General features: G+C 37.9%; 3 protein-coding genes across 6 annotated transcripts; 2 read left to right on the top strand and 1 right to left on the bottom strand.

Moving 5' to 3' along the window:
* Positions 1 to 363: 363 nt before the first annotated feature.
* On the bottom strand, positions 364 to 5,142 carry LOC131320662 (methylesterase 17-like). 2 transcript variants are annotated; one of them, XM_058351430.1, is made up of 5 exons: positions 4,800 to 5,142; positions 4,566 to 4,706; positions 2,392 to 2,526; positions 1,868 to 2,168; positions 364 to 641 (listed from the first exon to the last, which is right to left on the bottom strand). In XM_058351430.1, the coding sequence occupies exons 1-4, from the start codon at positions 5,019 to 5,021 to the stop codon at positions 1,893 to 1,895; spliced, it is 774 nt and encodes a 257-aa protein (XP_058207413.1). In that variant the 5' UTR covers positions 5,022 to 5,142; the 3' UTR covers positions 364 to 641; positions 1,868 to 1,892. The 2 variants fall into 2 exon arrangements, with proteins under 2 accessions (XP_058207413.1, XP_058207412.1); XM_058351429.1 differs by having other exon boundaries at positions 364 to 2,526.
* Positions 5,143 to 11,225: 6,083 nt separating this feature from the next.
* LOC131320661 (protein NETWORKED 4B) lies at positions 11,226 to 16,313 on the top strand. Of its 3 annotated transcripts, none has more exons than XM_058351425.1 (3): positions 11,226 to 11,416; positions 13,735 to 13,849; positions 14,388 to 16,313. In XM_058351425.1, exons 2-3 carry the CDS (start codon positions 13,753 to 13,755, stop codon positions 16,082 to 16,084), a joined length of 1,794 nt encoding a protein of 597 aa, XP_058207408.1. In that variant the 5' UTR covers positions 11,226 to 11,416; positions 13,735 to 13,752; the 3' UTR covers positions 16,085 to 16,313. The 3 variants fall into 3 exon arrangements, with proteins under 3 accessions (XP_058207408.1, XP_058207409.1, XP_058207410.1); XM_058351426.1 differs by lacking the exon at positions 11,226 to 11,416 and adding an exon at positions 13,450 to 13,596; XM_058351427.1 differs by lacking the exon at positions 11,226 to 11,416 and adding an exon at positions 13,625 to 13,642.
* A 3,738-nt stretch (positions 16,314 to 20,051) lies between these two features.
* Positions 20,052 to 25,481, top strand: LOC131320660 (uncharacterized). Its single transcript, XM_058351424.1, has 3 exons — positions 20,052 to 20,245; positions 21,829 to 22,052; positions 22,307 to 25,481. The coding sequence occupies exons 2-3, from the start codon at positions 21,938 to 21,940 to the stop codon at positions 25,000 to 25,002; spliced, it is 2,811 nt and encodes a 936-aa protein (XP_058207407.1). The 5' UTR covers positions 20,052 to 20,245; positions 21,829 to 21,937; the 3' UTR covers positions 25,003 to 25,481.
* The last annotated feature ends 1,259 nt before the right edge of the window (positions 25,482 to 26,740 follow it).

Here is a 26,740-nt window from a genome sequence, read left to right as displayed (position 1 = left end):
TTTCGGTTGTTTTATATATTCCTCCTATTGTAATATTTGTTATTATTAATGAAATATATTACTTTCTTTGCTGTTGAAAAAAGATAATTAGATTTTGATTTGATAGTCATGATAAAAATATTTCTAGCCGTCTGATTTGAGATTTATGAGGAGGTGGGTCTATCTGCATGGACTAATCAATCGTTTAATTCATAATCAAAAAATGATATTATGAAAAACCTTTTGCTTAGTTATATTCTTTTTCTACGAGATGGCGGAAATTCCTTCCACCGCAAAAGATTGACAAGATATTCAGAGAGAAAATGTTCACGAAGGATGGATATTCCAAATCCGATTTAAAATACCACCAAAGCTAAAGAGTCATTACAGTCACCCAATTAACAAAATAAATTCAATAAGATGATTACATCCCACAATGTTTGGCTTAATAAGCAAGAGATCGATAAGCCAAATACATAATACACAAATATGACAAAACCAACAACAAAGCCACTCTTAAACTCAATATAAGATGATTAAGAAGGATTCAAGATAAGCCAAATACATAAGTTCATTGCATATATTCCATAAATATGACAATACCAACAAAACAAAGCCACTCTCAATCAGCTATGAGATTTCTTCAGGAATTTGTTATTCTCCTGAAAAAAGATAAATTTAAAAGCGTCGTAAGCACGGGTCAAAGTTATAAATTAGTTGATCGACCATGCACATTAACAAGTCATAAAAAGTATTTTCCAATCATACAATAAATCCAACTTTTCATGCTTAAAGTTGAAGTCGTCTAAAATCATTAGTTACAGACTTATATTGAGTCCTAAGTCGTCTATAATCACACAGTATTATACGGTCATTCAGAACGTTCAAAGGCATTCAACCGCTAGTATCTTAGAAAGCGAACGGATGGACTCTATTCTAATTGAAATGATATCAAATAGTGATTATCTGACTATGATCCCACCCATATTACTTCGCCTAGCTATTGTCTTCATCAGCAACTATCGGTCAAGGCACCTGTTCGAATCACATATCATCAGGTATATTACTTTCGCAAACGTGTATTAACTAAGTCCATAGCCTATATCAATGGAGTCATGTGCATTTTCAAGCCATTCATTTATGTAGTTTTGAGGCTCATGACGTCGATATTTCTTGATAATATATGTTGCATTACTTAGATTTTATCATATCTTGATCTTGAAAGTATAGATTTCACGGACCTAGTAATTAAACAAGTATAGATTTCACGGACCTAGTAATTAAACAAGTCCCATCCCATGGAGACTCACTGGTGAAGCATGGGAAACCGTGCAAGTTTGACCTAAAAAATAAAGAACTTTTGGAATTAAATTTTAGTAATTTTTTTCACCGTTCAAAAGATCTTAGTGAGTACTTTCAAACGGTACAAAAAAAATTTGGGAAAACATTACGAAAATTGGGATGGAGGGAGTAGTGTGTAAAACCCGCTAGCAATCCAAACCCGGACCTATTAAGTACATGATACTCCGTTCCTAAACTATATGTGTACAAACAAAGGTCTAACTAAATAGAGGTTTGGTCTTCACACAGTTGACTAGTTAGGGTTCGATTCTTGAGGTCATTGTGCAATAAAGTAGTTTATGTCAATTGCCTAGTTCGGGTGTAAATAGTCTGCCTTTGACGGGAACAAAAAGAGGATTAGTTGAGATTTGCGTAAGCTAACTCCGACATCATTGACCGTCTAAAGTGTAAAATGAAAATGCAAAAAGCTGAGATTTCCCAATGGTGCATTCTAAAGTATTTTTGCGAATGCAATTTCTTATAGTGCATTCTAAAGTCAGGTGGCAAACAATCAAAATGCAGAATCACATAACGTAAAATGCAGAACCTGATAATTTCCCAAACACAGATCTCTAAACCGCGACGGAAGATGCCGCTTTGACGAGCAAGTCCACGAGCTGAGACGGGGCGGAGAAGTAGGGGCTGTGGTCGCTCTCCAAGACATAAACCTCCGCGGGTGGCCATCGATCCACCATCGCCTCTTGTTGCTCCAGCTTCAACACCAAGTCCTGCGTCATCTTGATATAAACTCGGGGCACCTCATCGACGTCGGGCCCTTCGTTGAATCGAGCGGAGACAAGTGCCTTGTGCGGGCCTTGTCTCAGAAGCATTCCACCCAAAGTAGCATCCTGTGGCACGCAGATCTCGCGTTAAAGATACAAATATGATAGCACAAACGGAGTGACACTGATCCGGACACATCTTGCGCCCGAACCAACCGATTATGTGGTTTCCACTTGCATCATGAGTAATCCACGAGCATCGGGCGGCTCTCATTACATTTCCGTTGTGTCCCTCCATTTGGAAATTTTTTTTAATTTTCCAAATGGAGGGAGTATTAGGGATTAATACCTCTGGAGGGCTCAATTGGTAGATGAGGTCACGATGGAATTCTTTCTTGAGTAGGGCACTAGTTGGGGGTTTGTCTGGTCCATATCCATACCCATAATCGTATGCGTCGCCGAATTCTGATAAATTTGGCACTCCCTGTTTTGCATGTGGAGAATAAATTACGGTTCAACATATTAAAACAAAATTGTAGAAGTGTTCGGAATAATATGCAAAACAAGTTGATTTTCTACGTTTTTTATTTTACAATAGTAGCTTATTTTTCGAAAATACATATTCGCATGTCTATAATGATTTAGCATCTCCAACCCACTAGGCAAATGAACTGCTTTAGGTAAAATAGCTAGCAATGCATACTTTTTGAAGCTCCAACCAACTTTGTAAATGGCCAAGCCAAATGTTTTTGGGCTCTCTCACTAGTTAGTTTTAGCTAGTCAAGGTGTAGGCAGAAGGCAGCTACCACGTCCAACACTAATAGGCATTTTAACAACTCGAAGTACATTAAAAAAATAATAACTTTTTATTTTGCGCATGTCACTTTTTAAGCTGTTTGTTCCAATCGTCTTTCCAGTCAAAGTATAAAAGTAGAAATGTCAAACATATGATTAGAGCATGTAGACCAATATGATTAGAGCATGTAGACCAATGATAGCTGAAATACCTACTTAAAAAGGTACAAAAATTATTTTACCTATCTACTTTTTCTCTCACCACACACAGCAGTCTCTCTATTCTATTCCCTCTATCCAAATACTTACAATTAATTATAAAGATGGATATGAATGTAGAGAGAGAGGGAGGATAAAGTGGATGAGAGAGACTCAAATATTAATTGTTTACTCTTTGCCTAGATGAGAGAGACTCAAATATTAATTGTTTATTCTTTACCTAGCTACGGTCCATCCCCAAAGATACCAAGTCTTTAAAGCCAAAGGTATAATACCTTTGAGAGTACCTAAGCTGCTGCAGGTTGCTTTTTCTAAATTTCCTCTCTACTTAAGCAAAAAATAAAAAATAAAGAGTCTGGTGTACATGCTCTTAGTAGGTGCCTAGCCGTTAGAGCAAAAAAAAAAGGCAAAATGCCTAATCTTTTAAAGAACCAATTGGACTTGCAAAAAGTGCTTTTGACTGAAGTTCTGGACTAACAACGCTCAAATAAAGAGCTTATTGGAGATGCTAACTTGGTTTACCATAGTGGTAACTGAACGCCCTAAATTTTAAATTTTAAAAAAGATTTTTTTAATATTTTATTTGAACCCTCAATCCAATATTTTGGAACACCTACCAAAATTCAGGAGTCCATAATTGTACACCTAATATGTCAGTCTGTATAATGGCAAAAAATGTAAAAGTAGAAAGATAAAAAGGATCTATTTGTATTAGTTTCATGATATGCTTTCTCTTTGAAGGATGGTTGACAAAATCATGATATATATATATATATATATATATATATATATATATATATATATATATATATATATATATATATGCTTTCTCTTTGAAGGACAGTCGATAGTTTATCTCTAAATGGAAGAGCATATCTTGAAATTTAAAATCTAAGCCAACCTATTCGGCATAATTTACCTCAAAAAAAAAAAAAAAATTCTAGTGAATTGATACACAGGCTTAATCCTATTTGGCTCATGATATGAAAACTCGTTGAGGAAGATTCTAAAATACTATGCATATTTATGTTTTCTAATCGCATCTTCCCTACAAACATATGAGATTTGTGCATATATAAAAGTTAATAGAGCTAGTATGGTAAGAGTGTGCTCTACTAATTAAAATCAGTACTTATTTTTCAAATACGTATTTATTTCTTGAATTAAAAGTGATGTATTGTAAGAAAATGTCATGTCTCATAAAGAGAAAAATAAGTGCTTAAAAATTAAGAATCTTAGCGAACCGGAGAAGTATAATCATTGAAGACTCTGCTAAAAATTCCTGATGCCGCCGCTACCTAGACAAAATTGTGCTTTCTCCTCGCTAAAATTTGCCTCTTCTTCTGTACCTAACCTCTTGGAGTTGCTAGCTATTGTTATCCTTGTTCTGATTCATGAAGAAATTAAATAATACTATATGAATCTTCAGACCCATGCATTACTTAACCATATATATGGCCTTTGTGATTCTAAGAGGGAGCTAGCTAGGTGGAGAGAAGTTTGACTCACGTCTTTGATATCTTGCTCGTTGCACATTCCTGTTTTCAACATGGTGGCTCCCAAGTAGATTGCCAAGCTTATTTTCTTCCCAAACTTGTGTGTCGCATCGGTCAGGCTCAATCCGCCCGCGCTGTGTCCTACCACAATTACCTGTACCGTATATACACACTTATTAACATATATAACGACTAATGATCCAAAGACGCTTTGAGAGAGAGAGAGAGGGGGGGAGGGAGGGAGGACCTTTTCGTCGTCTGGCAAGGATGACATGAAGTCGATGAGCGGCTTGTTGTATTCATCGAACGTGTGGATGTTTTTGGCGTCGGATTGATTGATTCCGGCGCCTTTGAGGTCTATGCAGGAGACTTTGTAGCCGGAATTCTCCAGTTGGCACCTGACCTTGTACCAGCACCAACTTCCCCCACCAATGCCATGCACCAGAACAAAGTGAGACACCTTTGTCATCTTAACTATCAACCACCTCCTTTCCCCTTACTCTCTCTCCACTGATCTCTCTCTCTCTCTCTCTCTCTCTCTCTCTCTCTCTCTCTCTCTCTCTCTCTCAAGTTACTAGCTCCTTGCCCCCTCTCCCGGCCTCTCCCCTCTTAATATATAAGCTAGTTGGGAAGGTCGTGTACACGTCATACCTCACTGATAAAGGTCCTTTTGGCTTCACTTTTTTTTTTTTTTACTTTCTGCCACATTTTCTCAAATTAAAAAGTCATCTTGGCAACTCACATATAATTATATAAAGGTCTTTTTGCCCCCACTATTTTAACTTTCTGCCAATTTCTTTAAAATTAAATATTCATGTTGGCAACTCACTAAATAAAGGTCCTTTTGCCTTTACTTTTTTTTTTTTTACTTTGTGCCCAATTTTTAAAACCAAATATTCTCTTTGGCAATAAAAATTGAAAAAGTAAAAAAGGTGTGGATTCACAAAAGTTTTTACAGACATTACTACAATTAAAAACTTCAAAACATGTACGTTTCATAAATTATTTTATTTTTCGGGTTTTTTCTTTAGCGTTTCCCTCCCCCCTCTTGGTTGTCCAGAGGAACCTTTCGGGACTAAAGCGTGTTGGCATGTGATTTGTTGCGGGATACGGCGGCAATTTTATTGGAATGTTGCGCTCTCGTTGTGATGCCTTACCACTTTTAATTCTCTTTTCAAGTTTTTGCAAATTCCGTCATGCATACTGCAGCCGTTGGATTAATTTCTAGGAGAATTTAATTCCCGTCAAAGCAATAATAGGAAATAAAAAAAAAAGGCAGCCAATTAATATCGTTCATCAAGTCAAGTGAGTTAATCCTGTTATTGTTGTTCAATAAAAGAACGAATGAGAGAGATAATTGTTGGGTCCGCCCTGTCTGGAAAAAAGAACGAATGTAATGGAATGCGAGTTTAAATCCTGTACGCCTGCGATGGAAACCATATGGTTTTTCGCCACCGTCATGGGTTGGTTCCACCATCGTTTATTGTTAATTACTGAATCGTTCATATTATAAGGATCGCAAAGTAGTATATTCATGCGAAAAATCAACTTGAGAGAATATTGATAGGTATATTAAAAAGTGAAATTTTGGTTTGTAGGATGGACGGCCAGATGACGACAATGACTTTAATGTCTAAGTTGTATATGATCGTCTATTTTACAAACCAAAGTTTCTAATTTTGATATATCTATCAATGTCCAAGCGAACTGATTTTTTGCTTATAGTTAATTACTCTGTGTACCTTACAAGATAAACGATTTAGATTATTACAAAAAACGCATGGTAAAATCCACAATGACGGTGGCTGAAAATCCAAGGTTTCCATGCCGGCGGAATGAATTTAAACTCTATGCGGATATTTGTCAAAAGGCATAAATCAGGTAATCAATCTACGTAGTCATGCGGATATTTGTCAAATTGCTAAAGTTTTTTTTTTCCAGGTCATGGTACCCGGGCCGGTTTACGCACAACTCAACTAATTCACTCTTAGTTTGATCAAAGCCAGACAATTTGCACTAGACTAGGAAATTCACAACTAATACCTTTTTTCCAACCTAACCCCTTCAACCAAACCCCGATCATCATATTATGATGGGGGAGCAATCCCATCAACCAATTGTACTACGCATGTGTCCGACTATGAATACACCATTTGGCGTACACCAAATATACACCCGGTTCTGTGAAACTCACTTCGGAGTTCCACATAAATGACCAGAACAGTTCAATTTGTTTAGAACTTTTATTAAGGATCATTGTATAAGAATCAGTTCAGTTGGATATCGGTAAGGAATTGATCAATTTGTCACTTAATTTGCTGACAAGAAATTGGGCAAAGAATATTCCAAGTCCTCGCCAATTATATCCGACTGATCTGATATTTTTACTCAAGAATTCTTAAAAAATTTGTTCCAAATAAATTGATCGGCTCTGATCATTTGTATTGGACCCCAAAAATCTGTAACAAACAACTCTTTGTATGTTTGGTGTACACACCAAATGGTTTACCCACAGTTTTAACTTTTATTGATCCATCCATTCATCAAAAACAAGTGGATTTGAGTTGGGGCACGTGAGTACACGTGAGTTACAAATTTGGACCCGACCGTGAGGGCTTTATGGGGCAGAGCAACTCTTGGCCCAGTATGGGAAAAACGGATTCCCAAAAGGTGGCCGGCCGGCCAGTCCTCGTGCTCATATTGTTTGTTGGTGGAGTATATTCTACGGTGTGCGTCTTTTGGCAGCCAAGACGTGCAATCACTTGCTGTACTTGTTTCCCTTTTACCACACAACTCTCTTGATGGGAAAAATAAATTTAAAAAAAAAAAAAAAGGACAGACAGAAATGAAGAACCAAAAGAGGAAGCAGGACACGTCACTGGCCGACTAATTCTACCGTCCACTTGCCATGAGCTCAATTAAAGTAAAAAATATATTCTAGTATAGATCGATTGAAGAGACGAATTGTTAACAAGCAGGTAAGAGTCAGACTCCAAACTAGATGCTTCATGAGACTCCTAGTTGTTGTCAAGCGACTATTACCCTAGCAATCCCGGAGGGTTCTTGCGCAATGTTTGTTTGACGGGAACAAATGGTGAAATATTATTATGATCTTACGAGATACGTAATTTCATGGGAGACCAATATTGAGGAGACTCATAACACCATACTCCCAGTGGTATATCCCACCGTAACTCCTTTGTGGGATTATCTGTACGATAGATAATCAATTCGAACTGTAAATTTTTTATCAGAGAACGAATATAGTTTTTTTTTTCATATATAGTTCAATCTAATGTTTATATCCGGATCTAAGGTGTGTGTCATTGGTTTTGTTTTACTTTTGTTTGCCATGTGCCTCATGTTGTATGTGTCTGGGGTATGCCACTTAGCTCCAACTGTAATGGTTGAGTTTCTCTTCTTCTTCTTTTTTTATCAGAATGGTTGTACATGTTTCTATAAAATCTTAATTACCCCCAAAAAAAATGTTTATATCCAGACAAACAATGGACCCTCAATTTTTTGAGAGAGATTTGCATCCCTAATATCCAAAGCATGGGCTTAATAGGAGGGGATCTGTGCTGTTTTTGGAGAGAGATTTGTTCTAGTCCCTCTCCTAGGAGTAAATATTCGATTGTCTGTTTTAATCCCATAATTAGGCTAAGTTTCCCTTATACTAAACAAGCTAAAATCCGTCAAAATACGAATTTTGAGACAAGTCATTCTCTTCACATAAATTGACTAAAACTCCTTTTAGCGAAATTATAACTTGTATATAACCCTCAAGTTATAGACAATTTAGGAGAAATCCACCCCTTAATCTCACATTGTGGTGGTGGGCTTATATCATTGGGTTAGGAACTTGGGCCCTTCTATTCATCGGGCTCCGGTTAATGTTTTCACACTTCATATTTCGGCCCCACCCTACCATATATCTTGACATCACTCAAACTACCATCTCCAATAATAGCTCCAATGTGAGGTGCGATCCGACGGCTGCAAGCGATAACGGCCAAATAGTGGCTTTAGCATCATTGGAGCGCTTTTGCCAAATTTTGACCAAATAACAATATAGCAATCAAAACAAGCTTACATAATTGGACGCGCAAGAACACATGAGAATTAGGTCCCGCGGTCATATGAATTTAGGGTGCATTCGACATAAATTATCACAACTACTGGAGTATCTTTTTGTTTGTCTTTATAAAATTATTGCTAGAATTGAGTTAAGTATTTATTTATATTACTTAATTATACCAATTCATGAGAGAACTTGAAAAACACAGTCAAAAGTTTAACTTTATGAACGATTTAAAAAAAATATATATTCACACTCCCTTTTTTGTTATCCACACTACTTTTTTTGTCTTTTGGCAAAATTAATACATACACTTTCAACACTAAAAAACAAAGATAACAAAAAAAGATGTGTGAATATCAATTCCATTTAAAAAATTAAAAAATATAAGTTCTTTTTTTTTTTGTATTTTTTAAAATATTTAAATTTGTCATAGAAACGGTCCTATACCTTAAATATTTTGAGAAGAAAACCAAAAAAAAAAAAACTGTTACCAAAACGCCAATGACCCCACTATTTTTAATTTGCTCCAAAACGTGCGGTACAACTCCTATACGATTTTATTAGTCCAGCTTGGGATCCAGTTATGGGCCCATAATGGGCACCACAATGATAGCAATTGTACACTGAATTTGCTATACAAGTAAAAAATTAGCTCAATCAAACATCAATAAGTAAATAATGAAAACAGATTTGTACAAGAAAAATGGGATGAAAAAAAAAAAACGAAACTTAAACTTTCCATTTTTTTTTCTCGTACAAATCTGTTTCGATCATGTACTCATTGATGCTCGATCAAGCTAATTTTTTGAGTGAATAAAAAATTGAACGAGCTCTACAAAGTAAACAATTATGATAATTGTTGTGAACTTGGTATGAGCCCTCAAAGGCCTAAAATTGGACCACTAAGGCCCCGTTCCGAAAACCTTCTTAAAAAATAAGTACTTATTTTGCCACTTCTCATTAAAAAATAAGAAGGGTCATTCCACAAAACCCAAATAAAAAGTTTCTTTCACATTTTCAAACTCAAAAATCATTTAAATGAAAAAAAAATCAATTTTTTTTGCACCGTATTAAAGATCTCAATGAGATCTATCAAACAAGATTCATAGTGATAAGAAAATTATTTGCGTAAACACGTGATTTTTGAGCTTAAAGTTGTCTTATACAAAAAATAAGACTGTTGCTATGATAATGGAGCGCCGGCGGAGGGAAATCGTACCGGCAGCCGCGCCGGGCCGTCTCCCGCTACCGGACGGCCGATCCCAGCCATCCAAAAATTCTTTAAAAAAAAACCGAAGGGGCCCGCGCGGGAATCAATGGCATTTGAGGTGTGTAGGGTGTTTGATCCAAGCACCTCTTTTCCGTGTATATGTGATGATCATATATACACGGAAAATGGGTGCTCGGATCAAGCACCCTACACACCTCGGATGCCGTTGATTCCCGCGTGGGGCCCCCTCGGTTTTTTTTTTTAGAATTTTTGGACGGCTAGGATCGGCTGTCTGGTGGCCGGAGATGGCCCGGCGCGGCCGCTAATACGATTTCCCTCTCCGTCACCCATTGGTTCCCATATAAATTCTGAAAAATAAGCACCTCCTTCTTATTTTTTGGGGAACAAGCCTTCTTATTCAACAAAAAATAAGTTCTTATTTGTGTTGTGGAACACAGCCTAAAACTAGATAGGAGCTGTCCCCCCAAAACGTGTAACTTGTACTGATACTTCTAGCAAAATCAGTATAGTGGGCCAGTTGGAAAATAAAAGTCCTAAATTCCGAGTTTTAGTTTGAAACTGGGTGCATTTTCCCGCCCGTTTTCTTTCGGGAATTGTCGATTAGGCTGGCAAGTTTGTGTGGGGCCTTTTTGCGGCGCCATTATTTAGCAGCGGAATTACGAAAACAACCTTACAAAATATTACATTACTCCAACTCGTCTCTTAGAACATCCACATTGTGATAAACAAATGGATATAAATAAGGAAATTTAATAACAATGTTTAAAAAATACCTCACATAAGAAGAAGAAGAAGAAGAAGAAGAAACATGAGAATCACCACACAAACACCCACCATAATTTGAAAAAAGTTACTTCGTATTATGTTTTGTTAGAGCAAATTAAAGTTTAATCTTCGGATTTTCAAAATCGTCCTTAAGGCTCCGTTTGTTTCAATGTAAAATACTTTTGGAACAAATAACTTTTGTACAAAATATTTCTCAGTGGTTGGTTCACAAATAAATATACTACTATAACAAAACATAACATAAGAAATAAAATAAGAAATGATGAGGGAGGAAGGAAAAGATAAAAATAACTTACAGAAAATTTGAAAGGGGAACATTTTCAGCCATGTAAGGTAAAACGTTTTACTATTGAAAATATTTTACAGTGTTCTTTTCAACCAAACAACGAAAAATGAGTAAAATATATTATTGGAAAACATTTTACATCGAAACAAACGGAGCCTAAGTTTGGGCTTGGAAAAAATTGCAGAGGGCAATAACGTCCAATAGTAGAGGGCTAATTTGGTCATTACAGTCAGGGGGGAGAAAAGGCGGCAAACAGGTATGGTATGGGTACCCTGAAAACTGCAAACCCGTGCATTTTTGTCCTCATCTTTTAATCCAATTCAAATTCGCCTGCTCAGTTTCAAATGAATTCCATTCAAAAGCACCTCCCCCTTCTTCCTTTCGCTTTCTACGCCTCAGATCTCTGCTAGTATTTAGTTGACTCTCAAGTCTCAGCACTGCGGCCACCTTCCATCGCTCAACTTCGATCCAAAAGTTAAGGTCAGTCCCCTCATCTAATTCTTCTCGTTTACTATCTGTTCCTATTTCGCTTCCGTACAACAAGTTTTCGTGTTTCGATCGGTTTTTTTTTTTGGCCGAATTGTTTGATCGATTTAGTTGGATCGTGGAGTTTCATCACACACGCATCATCTATTGATCCGTTTATTTGTCTAGTAATTATACAGTCTAATGCAATTTTTGAAGATGCATAGGTCGTTTTAGGGCTTTTAAATCTGATTTAGTAGAATGTACTCCCCTCGCTTAATCGTGCGAAATCTCAGATTCTCAGCAGCTTGCGGCTTTTGAATCCCCGAAATTTACTGTTCGGGTGATTCATAAAGATTTTCGCTTCTCTCTGAATGTGCAGATGTATGTAGTAGGTAGGTGCATGTATTCTTCTGTATGTGCATATTACTCCACCTACTGATACTATTCCGCACACAGCTGTGTGAGCTGTTCGATGTACGTGGATCCGTGTGCATTGAATGATTCTAGACACAATCGTGTATGGAGTTATGGTCCTAACTTCCTAGCATTGCTCATACAGTCATACAAAATAAGGCATGTCAGATTGATAAAATTTATGATTTTGTAGAAGTTACTTTTGTTTTCAGAGTTCAGAACTCAATTTGCGGTAAAGGTTAATATTAACTGGAAATTCAACTATTTTCCCAAATTTGTTTAGCATCAGCAGAGTTTCTGATTGGAGGTTTTTTTTTAAATCATGATTTGAGTAGTTTGAGCGTTGGGATTTAACTCTAAAGTCGTTACCAGTGAATAAAGTGCACATTATCTTTCCTCCGGAATAGTCTGGATCATGTTTATCCAACAGGTTATATTTTGCCGAAGTTCCTGTGATTAAGCCTTGTTCATTTCCCTTTTCCAAAAAAAATTGCCAACTCAAAAAATGCTCATTACCCCTACTTTCAATCATTACACTCCACTCATTACTCCTATCTCCAATTATTATTCTCATTTCTCTCTCTATCTCTCTCTTCTCATTATCCCTACTTCCAATCATTACTCTCATTTCTCTCTCCACTCATAACCCCTAAAAATTTCTCAAAAACTCATGCCAGCCCCATTTTGGTTGCTTTTGATTTATGCAGGGAGTCATGTATCATTCGTACAGGTTTCTAGGTTGTATGAGTAGTAGCATCTTTTGGAAATCTGGTTTTAGGTTGTAGTTAGAGAGAGACTTAGAAAAATGTTCAAGCGCATGATTTAAGTTGGAAGACAATTCTTTCATTGAAGAGTCACAAGCTTCCATGAAAGGTTGTTTTGATAACAATCGACTGATGGGGAGTCTAACTCCAGATTTTGTATTGTGGAAATGTTTCTCATCCATCATTCACATTGAATCAAACACGCAATTGTAGGGCATCCTGTCTTTGGGATTAAATATTCCCAACGTCTACGTTGATTGAATTGTCGAAGCGGTTCATACTTCATACACAACTATCTTCATGCCAATGAGTGTGTCTTGGCAGTTTACAAAAGTGTTTGGATTATTTCAGAGTCATGGGTTCTGTAGTATCAATTTTCAGGAAAGTTTAACACCAAAGCCACAAGGTATTGGAAGATCACATCCACGGAAGGTTCATTCACAGAAGCCCCTAATGTTTTTGGTTGTGACATTCTGTATTTCGTGGCATTTTCTGAGGTGATTCATGAATATAAAGGCAATCAAAGCATACTCTTCTGACATTCAGTGTATTTTGTTATCTTGAATGGAAGCAATAATGATCTAGCTGTATTTTTCAAGTAACGCCCCTAATGTTTTTGGTTGTGACATTCTGTATTTCGTGGCATTTTCTGTGGTGATTCATGAATATAAAGGGAATCAAAGCATACTCTTCTGACATTCAGTGTATTTTGTTATCTTGAATGGAAGCAATAATGATCTAGCTGTATTTTTCAAGTTTCGGATAACACTGCCACATGCATGCATTTAACAAATTTCCAATTTCGGTTTATTTCCCTCAATGCTTTTACACAGTTGCATTACCGTTCCTCAAATGGGTGGTTGTTAACTTGCTAATAGTTGCAATGATGGTTTTTCATCTTTGGAAGAGCGTCTCAGTTATTGGTTATATTGATGATTACTTTTCCTCTTTTTTTCGCTTCCGTAATATTTTCTTCCTCTTCTTTGGTCGCACAACTGTTGTTAGTCCACTCAGGTGTCATTTCATATTTCACAGATTATTCCACTCCAATTTATATTGAGTTTAGTATTTGTATGGCCGAAACTTCCAAGTTATGGTTTTATTGGCTTCAGATAGTATTAACTGTTTCTTGTCATGTTTGGAATTCTCCAGGTCAGTTAGATTGCAAATATGAACGGAACAGAGTCAGAGAAGCCACATTCATCATTGTCATGGCTCAGTCACTTTAGTCCTGAAAATTCTGAATGGCTTGCAGAAAATCTCTTGGGTCAGTTGTCAAATTATTATCTTGATTGTTTGTCCCTATCACCTGATACTACACATCATTTTTTTGCTTGTGGTGTCTTGGTGTGATGCTTTTACCTGAAAATGATTCCCATCTTACTGTTCTTTTACGTATGGGATACAAGTCGACTGGTTATTTTTCCAGATCATCTAATTGTACATTTGAAGGCCAGTGGCGGGTGAATTATCGAAACAATACTAATGCATATAATGGTCACTATGTAGTACAGTTAATTAGATGGATTTTCTGTGGCCATGATTGATGGTAGATTCAAGGGTTTCTTGTTGTTTTCTGGTTATTTTACTTACACAGCATACATGAAGTGATGTGTTGTAAACTGCAATTTTGTGCTCTTCTGTGAAGCTATATACACTCCTGCTGCTTGTTAGGCTTTGAAAAGTGCAAGATGTGTTTTTTTTTTTGGGTGGTGTAACTTGTCACGAGCAACAGGCTAGATTGTTATGATATTGTCATTGTTTAAACTTCCAATTCCCAATGACAAAATGCTTCTTAAATTCAGAGGTGGACAAGAGTGTCGAAGCAATGCTAAAGCTGATTGAAGAAGATGGAGATTCTTTTGGAATTAAGGCTGCAGCAGATTATGAGAGGAAGCCGGACTTGATTGCTAATGCCGAGGGATTGTGCCGCAGGTATAAACTACTTGCTGAGCGCTATGATCATCTGACTGGAGAATTACGCAAGTACTTGCCATCATTCCTCCAAATGCAGAACTCTGTCATTTCTCACTCTGGCTCTGGCCAAGGCTCCCCATTGGCAACTCCTGATTTTATGTCCACCCGTACCAGATTTGGACAACAATCTGTCAGCTTTGATTTATTTCTAAGTTCTGGTGGTAGCTCTGACCTCTCTGTCAAGGAAGGCTTTGAATCATCATCCATAGAGTCAGATTCGGAGTTGGAATTGTTTGATTCCACCATCAACAAGCATTCAAACCCTCATGTGACCAGTGATGTCGAAGGGCTATCAGGCACTGAAGAGAAGGTCAAAGTGACCAGGAAAAGGATTCCAAATTTTGAGGTGGAGATACAAGAAAATGAGGATTATGAGGCTTTGCTAAAAAGAATTTCCAAGTATGACGAAGAGTTGAAGGAGACACATAAAAAGCTTCAACTCTCTGAAGAAGTGGTTGTGAGGCTGACGGGTGAGTTCAACAAGAAGGAAGCTTTTACGGTGCTTATTGGTGATTTACAGGCTCAACTGGATTCAGCTCATGGAGAAATTAAGGTGAGAGAGGCAGACCTTGAAATGGAGAAAAGAAGGGGGTTAGAGCTTCAAATGGAAATTGGGAATTTGGTTGAAGAGCTAGAAATAGCTAGAGAAAAGCTCAAGGTTTCAGAGGATGAGAGCAATGAAATTTCTCAAGGTAAATGTCAATTGCAAGGTCAGCTTGAATTAGCTCAGAAATTTGTAGCCACACTTGAATCCAAGCTTGAATCAGAGAAAATGCAAGTTTTGGAGCTTCAGGAGAAAATTGTAAAGCACATAGCTGATGTATCTAAGCATGATCAGGAAATCAAGGAGTTGAATTCTGCATTAAGCAATGCCCAAAAAACCTTCACTTTGGATGAAATGAAGCTCCAATCTGATATTTCGGCTCTATCAGAAGAACTTGCTCTTTCGGAGGCAAGAGCTGTGGAGTCACAACTGCGAAGAAAATTATTGGAAATCGAGATCGGCAAAAGTGAAGTTGCAAGAAAAGAAATGGTATGTTTGCACGAAGCCCAACAAAATGGTTTGTGCAATGAAATTGAACAGTTGAAGGCAAATATTGCTGAGAGGGGCGAAACGGTGGAAGCTTTGAATAAAAAGCTTGACGTGCTAAAACTGAAATATGACATGCTTGTGGCAGAGAAAGACGGGCTCGATGCTAAGGTGCAAATGCTCATTGCAGAAATGGATTCCAGAGACAAACAGATCAAACGGCTGGAGGAGGATACACGTCAGATGCATATAGAGTGTGTGGAACTGACCATTGGATCCGAAAGTGCTCAGGAGTTGGTTGATGAACTGAGAGTGAGAGTGGGAGAGCTAGAAAAGGAGGTGGACAGGCAGAGAATTGTGATATCAGATAGAGCCGAGGAGAAAAGAGAGGCTATACGGCAGCTATGTTTCTCGTTGGAGCATTACAGGAGTGGGTATCAAGAACTTCGACAGGCATTTGTTGGGCACAAGAGCCGTGCTGTTTTGGCTTCCTAAGCTGAGTAAGTCCTATTGATACTCTCAAAAGTTCCTATGCATTTTGTGTATCTCTGTATGGTTGTAGTCACATAGATCTGCTCTATGTTGGACCTGATGTGTTTCTTTTGAGACATTTGATAAGTTGGTGTTGTATAAGACTTTAATCAATCTGGATGCTGCTGTGAGCACTAGATCTTGTGTTTTCATGTGACATATCAGTAAAGCTAGCTACCAACCTATCACTCAACTATGGAAGATTAGTGATTAACATTATCCTTCACATTGAGGTTTGTGAACCTTGAGTAGTTGATCTAGCTCGTTTAAAATTCAAGTAGTTTACTTGCTACTGTGAAGGAACATCTACGACATGGGTTTATACCAAAAGCGCTAGTATGGCTTAGTTTGGTTTTAAGCACGGGTTTATACCAAAATCACTAGTATAGCTTAGTTCGGTTTAAATACATGCAAAAATGCACAAGGGCCTGGTTAGACACACACCAACACTCGGCGTTCCCACAAATCTTCGCGGCAAACCTGCTTTACATATGTTGGATTCTTTAGCTGCATTTTGGAATCCCCAGGTTGAAACTCTGAACTCATATATTTGGCCAATAACCATGTGCACCTCAGTACTATGGCAATGGTGAATAGGTCAACGCTGTGTATGTGCTTTGTAATTTCGAACACAGCTTCTTTTGGGGTAGATTGAGTTGTAGTTTGACAGGATTTTGAAGCACCATTTTCAGTCAAAGCTTCACAGCCAAGTGAATGCTTAATGCCAATCTACTAGTGACGTTTTTGCTTAGGGTTTGACTTCTTGTTTATAAAGGATAAGGTTAATGGGAGTGTTGAAGTCATTTTCCTTAAACCATTGACTTTTAAATTTTGTCAAGGTTCAAAGCAAGTATTGCAAGAATCTTTGAAATTCCGCAACAAGGCTTGACCAAGTCTTTGCTCAAGTTGAAAGAATAAATTCCGATCCAAGAAAAATGAATGGTCAAAAGAAAAGCTAAAGTAACACGAAAATGAATGTTTTGAGATCATTGGTCGATTTCTTTTTAGACAAGTGATTAATGTTTGCCCTTTTTGTTTGTGTCACGCAACAGATGGGCGACTTCCATTATTTAAAAAGTTTTTAAACACGGTACCCTGCAAGACGTTGACTTACTATAGGATCTGAAAAAGAGTACGCACACAATTTTTTAACCTTATTTGTTCATTGAGGATATGCTAATAAGCGACTCAATCATGTGTTGCAACAATGCTAAGCTGAGGTAGTCAAGCAGAGTCAATTTAAAAATAACTTTTATCCTGAACTCTACCAAATAGGGTGAAATGATTTTGACTGAAGAAAAATTGGTTTATGAAGGTAATTCACAGACCACTTTATTCCCTCCGTCCTTAAATAAGTGTTCGGCACATAAACTGAGGCCTTACAAAAGATGCATATTTTTCGTTAAAAAATTTAATTTTTTTTTCACAATCTAGTAGAACTCATTGCTATCTATTCATTTGTGGAAAAATTTGATTTTTTTAACGAAATAAATGCATTTTTTTAAAAGTTTAGGTTTGCGCGCCAGACACTTATTTAGGGACGGAGAGAGTATGACATTATGCCTTCGTTTTCCAAATTCGCACTGTCTTTGACAATTGTGGCTGTGAAAACATCTTTCGAAAAGATCTCAATCTATTAACGTTTGCAAATGTGATGACAACCGGAACGCCAGAGGGAAGAATCTGATGGTAGTTTGACCTCACTCATAACCTATGTCACATAATGTGCGGGAGAGTGCGAATACGGGGGCGCAAGTGCATATGTGAAAATGTCGTCCAAAAATCTCCTAAACAATTAAAATTTGTAAGTACAAAAATTGAGAGCTCGAGCGGGCCATTTTGGAGCTCACGACCCCGGAAGCAAGACGCCACTAAAACCAAACAGTCAAATGAGGAGAGTCCCATGTGCTTTGAACAATTTCTCTGGGTGGCGGCACAGCATACTCTCCTTATCTTCCTCTGGTTAAGTGCTGCTGGCCCACCCCCTCTACTCTCCCTGTTGGTATTGTCTTGACAACAGGGCGCCGCCAGGGCCCTCTCACAGCTGTCAAAATCCGCTATGTGGTCTCCACGCGGGCGATCTGGTGGTTCCATTCAAGGGAAGGGGCGGAGTTATCTTGGGGTCCGAGAGTTTTGCTCTTCGAGCATTTGAGTTTTAATTTTTTTTATATATATTTGATTTTAAATATTATTAATAATTATTCATTTATAGCTATTTATAATTTTAATAATTTTGATTCAATTTGATAAAAAATCAATTATTTTGTATTCTAATTTCTCAATTTCTTTCATAAAAAAAAAAAAAGCACGTGATAGTTGATGTAGCCAAAAGAATCATTTCAATGTATAAATGTAATAAATTAGAAAGTAAAAACCTTATGATAGTAATAAGTATATGCTCCAATAAAAAATATATGTCTACTAAATCGGCCCCTTGTGGTTAAAATCCTGGCTCCGCCACTGATTCCATTATAGGTAGGGGTGTTTTTTTTTTTTTCCTTCTCCATTTTGATAGGACCATTTGAGAATCTTCTACCCCAATCCCATTTTCTAATTAAAAGAAAATAAAAAATGGTTTTGAGGATGAGGGGACGTTTCCGTTACGTTAGGAGTTGTAGACTATACTTTTTATAGCTATTTATAGTTAAGTTGTTTTTTCTAAACTAAAACTTGTAGAAAATGTGGTGGTTAGTAGAAGAAAATGTGCTGGATATTTTAATTTTGTGAAAACAACTTAATTTTTTGACAAAAAAAAAACTTAGTTTAGTATAAACAAATTAATCAATCAAAGACTAAAAAAATTATAGTGGAAAAAATTTAGTGAAAACGGGCCCTCACCCCATACAAATTATTTTCGGCATTAAATAGGAGAGAATATAAGGTTCGTGCTATATGTTTCAACTTTATTGCAAATCATTTTATTATTTTTCTTTTAAATTCTCGTATATATCAAGATATTGTAGTATTTGAGTGGATATGCGATAGGTAGTGAATTGGGTGAAGCTCCTCGTCCTAACCCTCTTTATCGCTGCGAACTTATCTTTACGAGGCCATTCCAAACTCACATCTCAATAATCTAAACGGATGACTTAAGTTTAAATCTGTAATTTTTTTTAAACAAAATACGAATATTTTACGTACAAAATTAACAGTTTGAATTACTAGGTTAAGAATCAACAGGAGCTAGCTCAATTGGTCAAGACTCTTGCATCTCATTAGGAAGCCAGGAGTTCGAATTTTCCCACCTACGTATGGGTGTTCTTCCCTCAGAAGGTTTTTCCTTTCTTTTTTTATTTCTACCCTATAATTGACTTATTTCTTGTATTGGTTAAGTTGTTGAAAAAAAAATTACTAGGTTATGGTGGCAATAAGGCCCACAAAGAAAATTTTGGAAGGGTAAGAAATAAGAATAGTACTCCTCAGGACTACAGGGGTGGGCGGAGAAGCTTGACCCAAAGCAAATTTATGGTGTAAATTGATTCGGAAGCACAGTCACATGATGCTTCGAACGGTTTCACAATCACACATTCTCGTGAGGTCCATAATTAAGTGTACGAATCTTACATAAAAGTATGGTTCTGGAGCGGTTTGGATCACAGTGGCGGTGATTCCGCCCTATTGTTGATTGTCAATGTGAAATAAATAATACCGAAATAGGAGTAAACAAGAGTGCGGAATATGTATTCAGTGGTTATTCTTTACTACACATTTTTGTAAAATTCATACATTTAGTAGTTAACCTCACAGGAATACGTTGTGAGGAAGCGCGTGGACTCTACGTGGCAGTACCACTAGACCATTGAATAATTTATCCTCGTTAGGGTGAGGAAGCACGCTGGGCACTACGTGGCAGTAGCATCGAATAATACCTCTCCAAATAGACTCGGCGCTGACTCCAATAAATTCGCCCTCTGTACTCGGGTCTCTGTCCACACCAGATAAAATAGTAATCCGAGAGAGAGAGAGAGAGAGAGCGCACAGATTGTATTTGTGTGTAGACTTTCTGGAGAGAGAGAGATCGATCATGACTCAATGAGCTTTTCTTTCTTCCGAAGCATTGCTAATCACTCATGAGCTCGAAACAGGATTTCACAACACCAGATTGCTCTTGTTCTTCCTTTCGAGGTTCGTCGTTCTAAACGTAAATTACTCTCATTTCCTTGTTATTGTTTTTGTTTTTTCGTATTTACATAATTGCTTCAGTAGAATTTTGTATGTATGTATGCATGTATGTATGTATAGGTCCGTGCTGGTTTTGATATTGTAAGTAATTTGTCAAGCTGCTTTGTCCCTTTCTTTGAATCGTAACCGGACTTTAGGGAAGGCATATCTTCTGTCAACTAGCTAATTCGGGAATTCTGAGTTCATCTGATCTTCGGATCCAACCCAATAATTTTGAGAACGTTTAATTCAGCTTTAGAGTTTAGAAGCTTCTTCTGCTTGATTTTGTCAAAAGCAGTTAGTAGGAGGCTCAATTTTTTCTCATATAGCCAAAGTGTTGCGTCGCCAAACTTTAGGATTCAATTCCAATTTTAAGTAGAATTTGCCTTTTTCCCTCTCTCTCTCTCTCTTGGTTCGACGTTCAGGGATGTTCGGGCTAGCTTACACGCACCTCGACTATTTCACTTCCCGGTCTGGTCAAAGACAGGCTATCCACGCCGGGACTAAGAGATTCACAAGAGATTTCTCTCTTATGGCTCGGCACCAAGAGGTTGCCAAGTTTCAAACTCAATATGTCTGGGTTTGGGTTTACGGCTCATCCCTATTGCCACTTAAGCTAGGGTGTTCTATGGAGTAATTTGTTCCACTTTTTGAGATACAAGTATATCTTTCTCTTTTCACTATTAGGCTGAGTTTCAAGGAAATATATATGTCTTTCTTTTGTTAGTATCCCTCATCTTGCTTTTAGGGTTTAAGAAGTTTAGATGGATTCTATGCTGTAGCAAATTATACTTTCAGCATCCTAGCTCTAATATCGTGGATTGCTGAGGAAATACTAAAATTCTATGCATATCATCCTTTTTGGACTTTTTCCCTCTATTACTTCAACTTCTTTGGATTTGGGAAAAACCGCAATTGTAATCCGTAACCTCGTTCTTGCCATAGTGGTATTCGCGCTCTAATAAAAGCAGTGAGTTTTAATTTTTTTTACCAAGTGCTTTTAACTTTTAAGCAACTGGACATTCTTTTGGGGGATAACAGATAGGACTTTAAATCTTTTCTTGTAGTAAAAGTTCTATTAAAAATACTAAAAGGGCGTAAGTTTGTATAATAGGATGGTTAGTGTGTGAAGGTCAAGAATGCTTAGGATTATGAGAGCCAAGAATACTGCACATGAAAGTTGAGTTCTTCTACAAAGTAAGTAAGAGCAAACGAAGGTTCACAAAAAGATTCTCTCCACTAAGATGAGACAATACATTGAGATTACCTCCCTGTTGTGTTCTTAAATTTCTCTGCATTAGAGGTTTCCAGGGGAACCCTTATTTATGCATACTTGCGTCTCTGTTGGCATTCAGCAAGTTTAACAGTTATTGAATTGAGTGCCAACATCCATTGATGATTGAAGTCACCCCCATCCTTGTAGATTTTGCCTCGTACAATTTCTTCATTATATCTCATAGCCATGTAATAAGACCCATCTTCGTTTAGATCCTTATCCTTGTTACTATATTGATCACTGGTATTATTGTCTTTCTTAATGATTGCAGATAGAAGGAGCCTTTAATATTCAACATGGGTGTTCTGTTCATGTCACAGATCGTATATTGTTGGTTTGAGCTCATCATTGTTTGACTGCATCCGGATAGTTGTAGAACCATGGCTAGTGAGTTGACTTCTAAAGTTCGGCTAGTCAGATGTCCTGGTTGCCGAGGGATTCTCCAAGAGGTGGCTCCTCTATACCAATGTGCAGGATGTGGCACAGTTCTCCAAGGTAATAAAATTTCTTTTAGCTGGTTGTTAGCAATTTCATGAATCCAAATATGGTTTGGTTTGGCTGTTAGCAATTTCATACCACTTCGTGAAAGGAGGGTCTCCTTTGTATGGCATTCTGTTACAGTTTTACTTGGCAAAAAAACTTATTTTTCATTTCCCTTGTTTTTCTTGGAAATCTTTTTTCCCTTCTTAAGGATGTAGTTCTCTCTTCTTGTTTGGATTGATTCATTAGCTTCTGTATTTTTCCAACAGCTAAAAACCGCAAAAATGACAGCACGGTCACAGGATTACACATGCATAAAAAAGATGCTGCCCAGAAAAATGAGTTGGAGCACGTCTCTGACGAACAAATAGCTCAAAGCTTAAAGCGAGAGCAAACATGTCCTTCCACAGGTGAACTCCTATTGGACCAAAACTTTGGGAGTGATCAGAGTGAAATTCGGGATAACTACGAGGAGAAGTCAGGAAAAACAAAGTTTTCCAGTGAACTTTCTACAAAGCTCACTGGCTATATAAATGAAGAGTTGCCACCACCTGTAAGGGCAGAAACAGGATTTTATCAAGGTGAATGTTCTTCAGAACAAAACAATGAAGGTGATCAAAATGAGTGTGGAGATTACAATGCAAAGCGACCTGAAGGGGTTAGCTTTTCCAATGAAGTTGCTTCAACTGAGATAAATCATCATGAGAGTGAGGAGTTGTCATCTCCAGTAGCTGGAGATCATAGTGAAGGAGATTTGAAACAGTGCCGCGAAAGGACCCAAAATCAATATGGATGTTGCAATGGGAAGCAGCTTGGTGGTGCAAACTTTTCTGATGGAGTTGCTTCATCATATGAACTTAATCATCAGGAGAGTGTGGAGTCATCACCACTTGCTGGAGTTTATAGTGAAGTGGATGACAGTCAGAATAGTTTGGAACAAAAGAACGGAAGGAATCAAACTGAATTTGGAGATCACAAGAGAGAGGGGCCGGGAAGTACAAAATTTTCTGATGAATTTTCCTCGTCTACTGAGCTCACTTGTCAGGAAGTTGAAGATTCGTCTCCACTGGTTAGAACTAGTTTGGAATTGGATGAGAATTTCAAGAGTCGTTTCATAATCGGAAGGTTGAGTAAGGAAAACCTCCAAGATTCAACTATTTCTGCTCAGAGGCAATCAAGTGAAAGTATTTCAATGAATAACCAGATGTCTCCTCGCAGTGAACAGCTGGAGCAGTCTCAGGAAAGAGCACTCGGTGGTTTTGACCGCGTGAGTTCCAAAGATACATTGGAAGATTTTGCACTATCCAAACACAGCCCTGAGTTTAGTCTTCAATTCAAAGATTTACCTAGATATCCAACCTCCGGAAGCTATTCTGCTTACGATGGCAGTGTTTCTTCCTATGATGGAACTGATGATCAAGTCCCTTACCAACCTCAACACCTCTCACAAGGAAATTTTAAGAAGGCAGAGTGTGCCAGAGCTGAAGCAATGCCTGTAAAGGGTGAGGTTGAACTGCAATATCAAGCTTGGAATTGCTCATCAATTTCATCACAACAGGAGCATTATGCGATGGAAGGAAGGAAGTGTTGCGAAGATGAATTGGTTGAATCCACCAGATCTGGCCATCCAGTTAGGAGCAGGATGAAGTTTGAGACAAATGAGCCTTTTTACTCAAAGGGTCGTCCTATTGGCAGTGAAAACGGAAGCCCTTCAAATTATGGGCGGAATGTTTTCCAAAGCAGTTCAAGTTTTGATTTGCCAAGCAAGCCTCAGTGCCTTGAAGAGGAGAAAATGAAATTGCTAAAAATGGTTTATGAACTTCAAGACGAGCTCAACAGAACCCATATTCTGAAAAGTAGGGCTAAAGAAATATTTCCCGGAGTTACTGGAATGGAAAAGCAGATTCCGTCGTACTATGGTCATGTAGCACCAGCGGTGGGAATCTACCATGATATAAATAATACCAGACACACCAGTAGTTACGATCAAGGAAGAAACTGGACTAGCCAAAGGCAAACATCGCAAATTCCTTTTTCTGCGGAACCCACAATCGGCAGACACCAAGTTGATTGCTCCTGTTTCCATGGCTATCCCCAAGAGTGCAACTGCTCAGCTCCTTTGCCTCCGCAAATTTTCTGTAACAACAGCCAATATACAGTCATCCCCAGGCAGAGATATCACAATATCTACCCTTCGACTTCCTCGAGTCCACAGCATTATACACAGTCTGAGTTTTCCTTAAGTAGCCATGATGTTAAGTCTGATGAGCATTGGCATGCAGATCACCATGAGGGTAAGATACTTTCTAGGGAGAGACATCAATCAATGAAGAAACATGTCCTACCTGTTGCAGGTGGGGCCCCTTTCCTTGTCTGTTATAGATGTTCGGCACTGCTGCAATTGCCTGCAGATTTTCTTGTCTATGGAAGGAGATGCCATCGGCTGAGGTGCAGTGCTTGCTCGGTTATATTGAAGTTTGGGCTTCAAAATGGAAGTCACATACTGCTGTATACTGAGATATATCCTGATTCTATAGCCCCTTCACAGACTAACGGGAGAAAATTGGCATCGGTTTCTTATGCGGGTTATAGTCCTAATGTGGAATCTGTATCATGTTCCGATGGTTGTGGACCTTCCTTGCATCAAAGTTGCTCTACTGAAGAGGAGCCCTTTTGTACCGCACTTCCATTCAGTGGTCTCAATAGGGAGTCTAATGGCAGCAAGATGTCATCTGGTAGCTCTATTGAGCCTGTGGAAGAGAGAAAGGATCAGCTTATCTTCATAGAACCTCAAAATAAGTACGACAGTACTGCAAAACTATATGCATCAGCTGGGTCTCCACTGAGGAGATCGATAGCAGAGAAGTTATCTTCAGAATTTGAGGGTTTGCCACCAAAATCAGGTTTACCTCTTCATAAGCTCCTGGGATATGCTTCCCCAAGTCAAGTACTGGATAGCTGGTAAGCTCATATGTCTACCAGGAAAAGTGGGTCCAGAAGCTGGAATTGTTTGGCATGTTAATTTTGAAGATCGCTTGGATTCATGTGTATTGGTGATGCACCGTATATGCTTGCCTGCTTGGAGAATTATATGAATGGACTGTACTGCGTGGTTTGGACATTAAAGGGAAGGTTAGTGATGTACACACTGTGAAGTTGGGTAAAATGAAGTTCACCCGGAAAAAGAACGGTTTTCAAAGAAAGAAAGAGCATCGCCCTACGCCCAAACGATAAATAAGAAGTGAGGGGAAGTCCTGATCTCCGTGTGAAACTTCCGTGGCATTGCATCTGTGCTTGTTAGTTGTTACATTGTTTACGCCATTTTTTTCTTATTGGAAATGTACAGACAGATCTTGGAGCTTTCAAAGCACAGCAAAGGAGAGCCGAATCTGTGTTGCATTTGTAGAGATGTTTCAGCATAGAAATTATAGTGTGATTTGTTCATTTGTGTCTCCATCGTTACCTGTTATAAACTGAATCGAACTCTATTGGGTGTGATGTAAGTTTTTTTTTTATTGGTTTGTTTTACAAGCGGTAGGAGTATACAAGCATCAAAATTACATCAAACTGGAAAAAAGTCCACAACCACTATAACCCTAACACTACTAATAGTCCCATTAAGGGAGAAATAATCCCAACAATAAAATCCACGTGTAGATGGAGTAGATTCGAACTCCTAACCTTTTAAGTGAGATGAAAGAGTCCTAGCGAATTAAGATAGTCTTAGTTGGTTGGTGCAATCTAAGGTTTGCTTCAATGGAAGGTGGAACTCCCTTTCTCAACCAAATGTGATGCTAGGATCCTTCCTTCGGTCTGGAGTGTATCTTGATGGTAACCTGAAGTGGTTTTATCCTGAGATGAGTAGTTATTCAACGCTTCTTGGGACATCGCCGTGTGAGAAATGACTTTTATGTTGGTAAGTTGGGGAACAAGATGACGTGATGTTGTGAAGCATTTTGTTTCAAGAGCACTCAAATTACTTGGGAGGAAATCTAAATCTAATCAAAATCGTTTCTCTCATTAAACTTGTATGAGTTGTATAAAGGTGTAATTAGAATAAATTTAAGTCAAAATAATTGGATATTAGGCTGCAAAACAATGAAGCTTAATTAGTATATGGACTGATTACGTTAATAAGCGATTTAATTAATAACCAGGCATATCTACATTTTTTTTTTCCTCAAACGGTGTATATGTCATTTAAATACATTCTGCCCTAGCTTTCAACAAATTGGATTTGATAAAGAGCACAAGGATCAGTCTTTAACGATCATTTCGTGGTTCACACATTACAAAATTGACCCTGTTTTCCTTCTAATTTCCTCTCCAACAGTGGAAGAAGTCCTATCTTTTTCTTTACTCTTTTTGCCTTGAGAAGAAGCCCCATCAAATTTATATTTTCCGGCAATAAACCGTTAGAAACTTTTAGTGGCTATCGCTTTCCTTCACTCCTTCCAGCCAACGGATCTGGAAATCCTATAGAGCGGCTTGTCCTACAGGATTGTAATGCATCACGCCAGCCGTCCATCTCAGCAATCAAGGGTTCGAATTAAAAACAACTCTTTCAGGGAAGAGAGACTGGATTGGAAGAGTTTGTTTTCAATCCAAACAGCTAAAAACACTTTTGGATGGCTTGGATGATGGTTTCCGAATCCGTACTTTGTTGCACTTTTATTCCCCCATACTCTGCGTAGTAAAATTTG

This window comes from Rhododendron vialii, chromosome 3a (genome assembly GCF_030253575.1).
Source record: "Rhododendron vialii isolate Sample 1 chromosome 3a, ASM3025357v1".
Lineage (NCBI taxonomy): Eukaryota > Viridiplantae > Streptophyta > Magnoliopsida > Ericales > Ericaceae > Rhododendron > Rhododendron vialii.
This window is presented reverse-complemented; position numbering and strand designations above follow the sequence as displayed.

What these genes read in the sequence shown, in the direction of transcription:
- LOC131320660 (XM_058351424.1), top strand. Translation starts at nt 21,938, where the DNA reads ATGGCTAGTGAGTTGACTTCTAAAGTTCGGCTAGTCAGATGTCCTGGT. An exon ending in ATGTGGCACAGTTCTCCAAG is followed by an intron (nt 22,053 to 22,306) that starts GTAATAAAATTT and finishes TTTTTCCAACAG; the next exon opens with CTAAAAACCGCAAAAATGAC.
- LOC131320662 (XM_058351429.1), bottom strand. Translation starts at nt 5,021, where the DNA reads ATGACAAAGGTGTCTCACTTTGTTCTGGTGCATGGCATTGGTGGGGGA. An exon ending in CCTTGCCAGACGACGAAAAG is followed by an intron (nt 4,707 to 4,799) that starts GTCCTCCCTCCC and finishes TATACGGTACAG; the next exon opens with GTAATTGTGGTAGGACACAG. An exon ending in ACGAGCAAGATATCAAAGAC is followed by an intron (nt 2,527 to 4,565) that starts GTGAGTCAAACT and finishes CATGCAAAACAG; the next exon opens with GGAGTGCCAAATTTATCAGA.
- LOC131320661 (XM_058351425.1), top strand. Translation starts at nt 13,753, where the DNA reads ATGAACGGAACAGAGTCAGAGAAGCCACATTCATCATTGTCATGGCTC. An exon ending in GCTTGCAGAAAATCTCTTGG is followed by an intron (nt 13,850 to 14,387) that starts GTCAGTTGTCAA and finishes TCTTAAATTCAG; the next exon opens with AGGTGGACAAGAGTGTCGAA.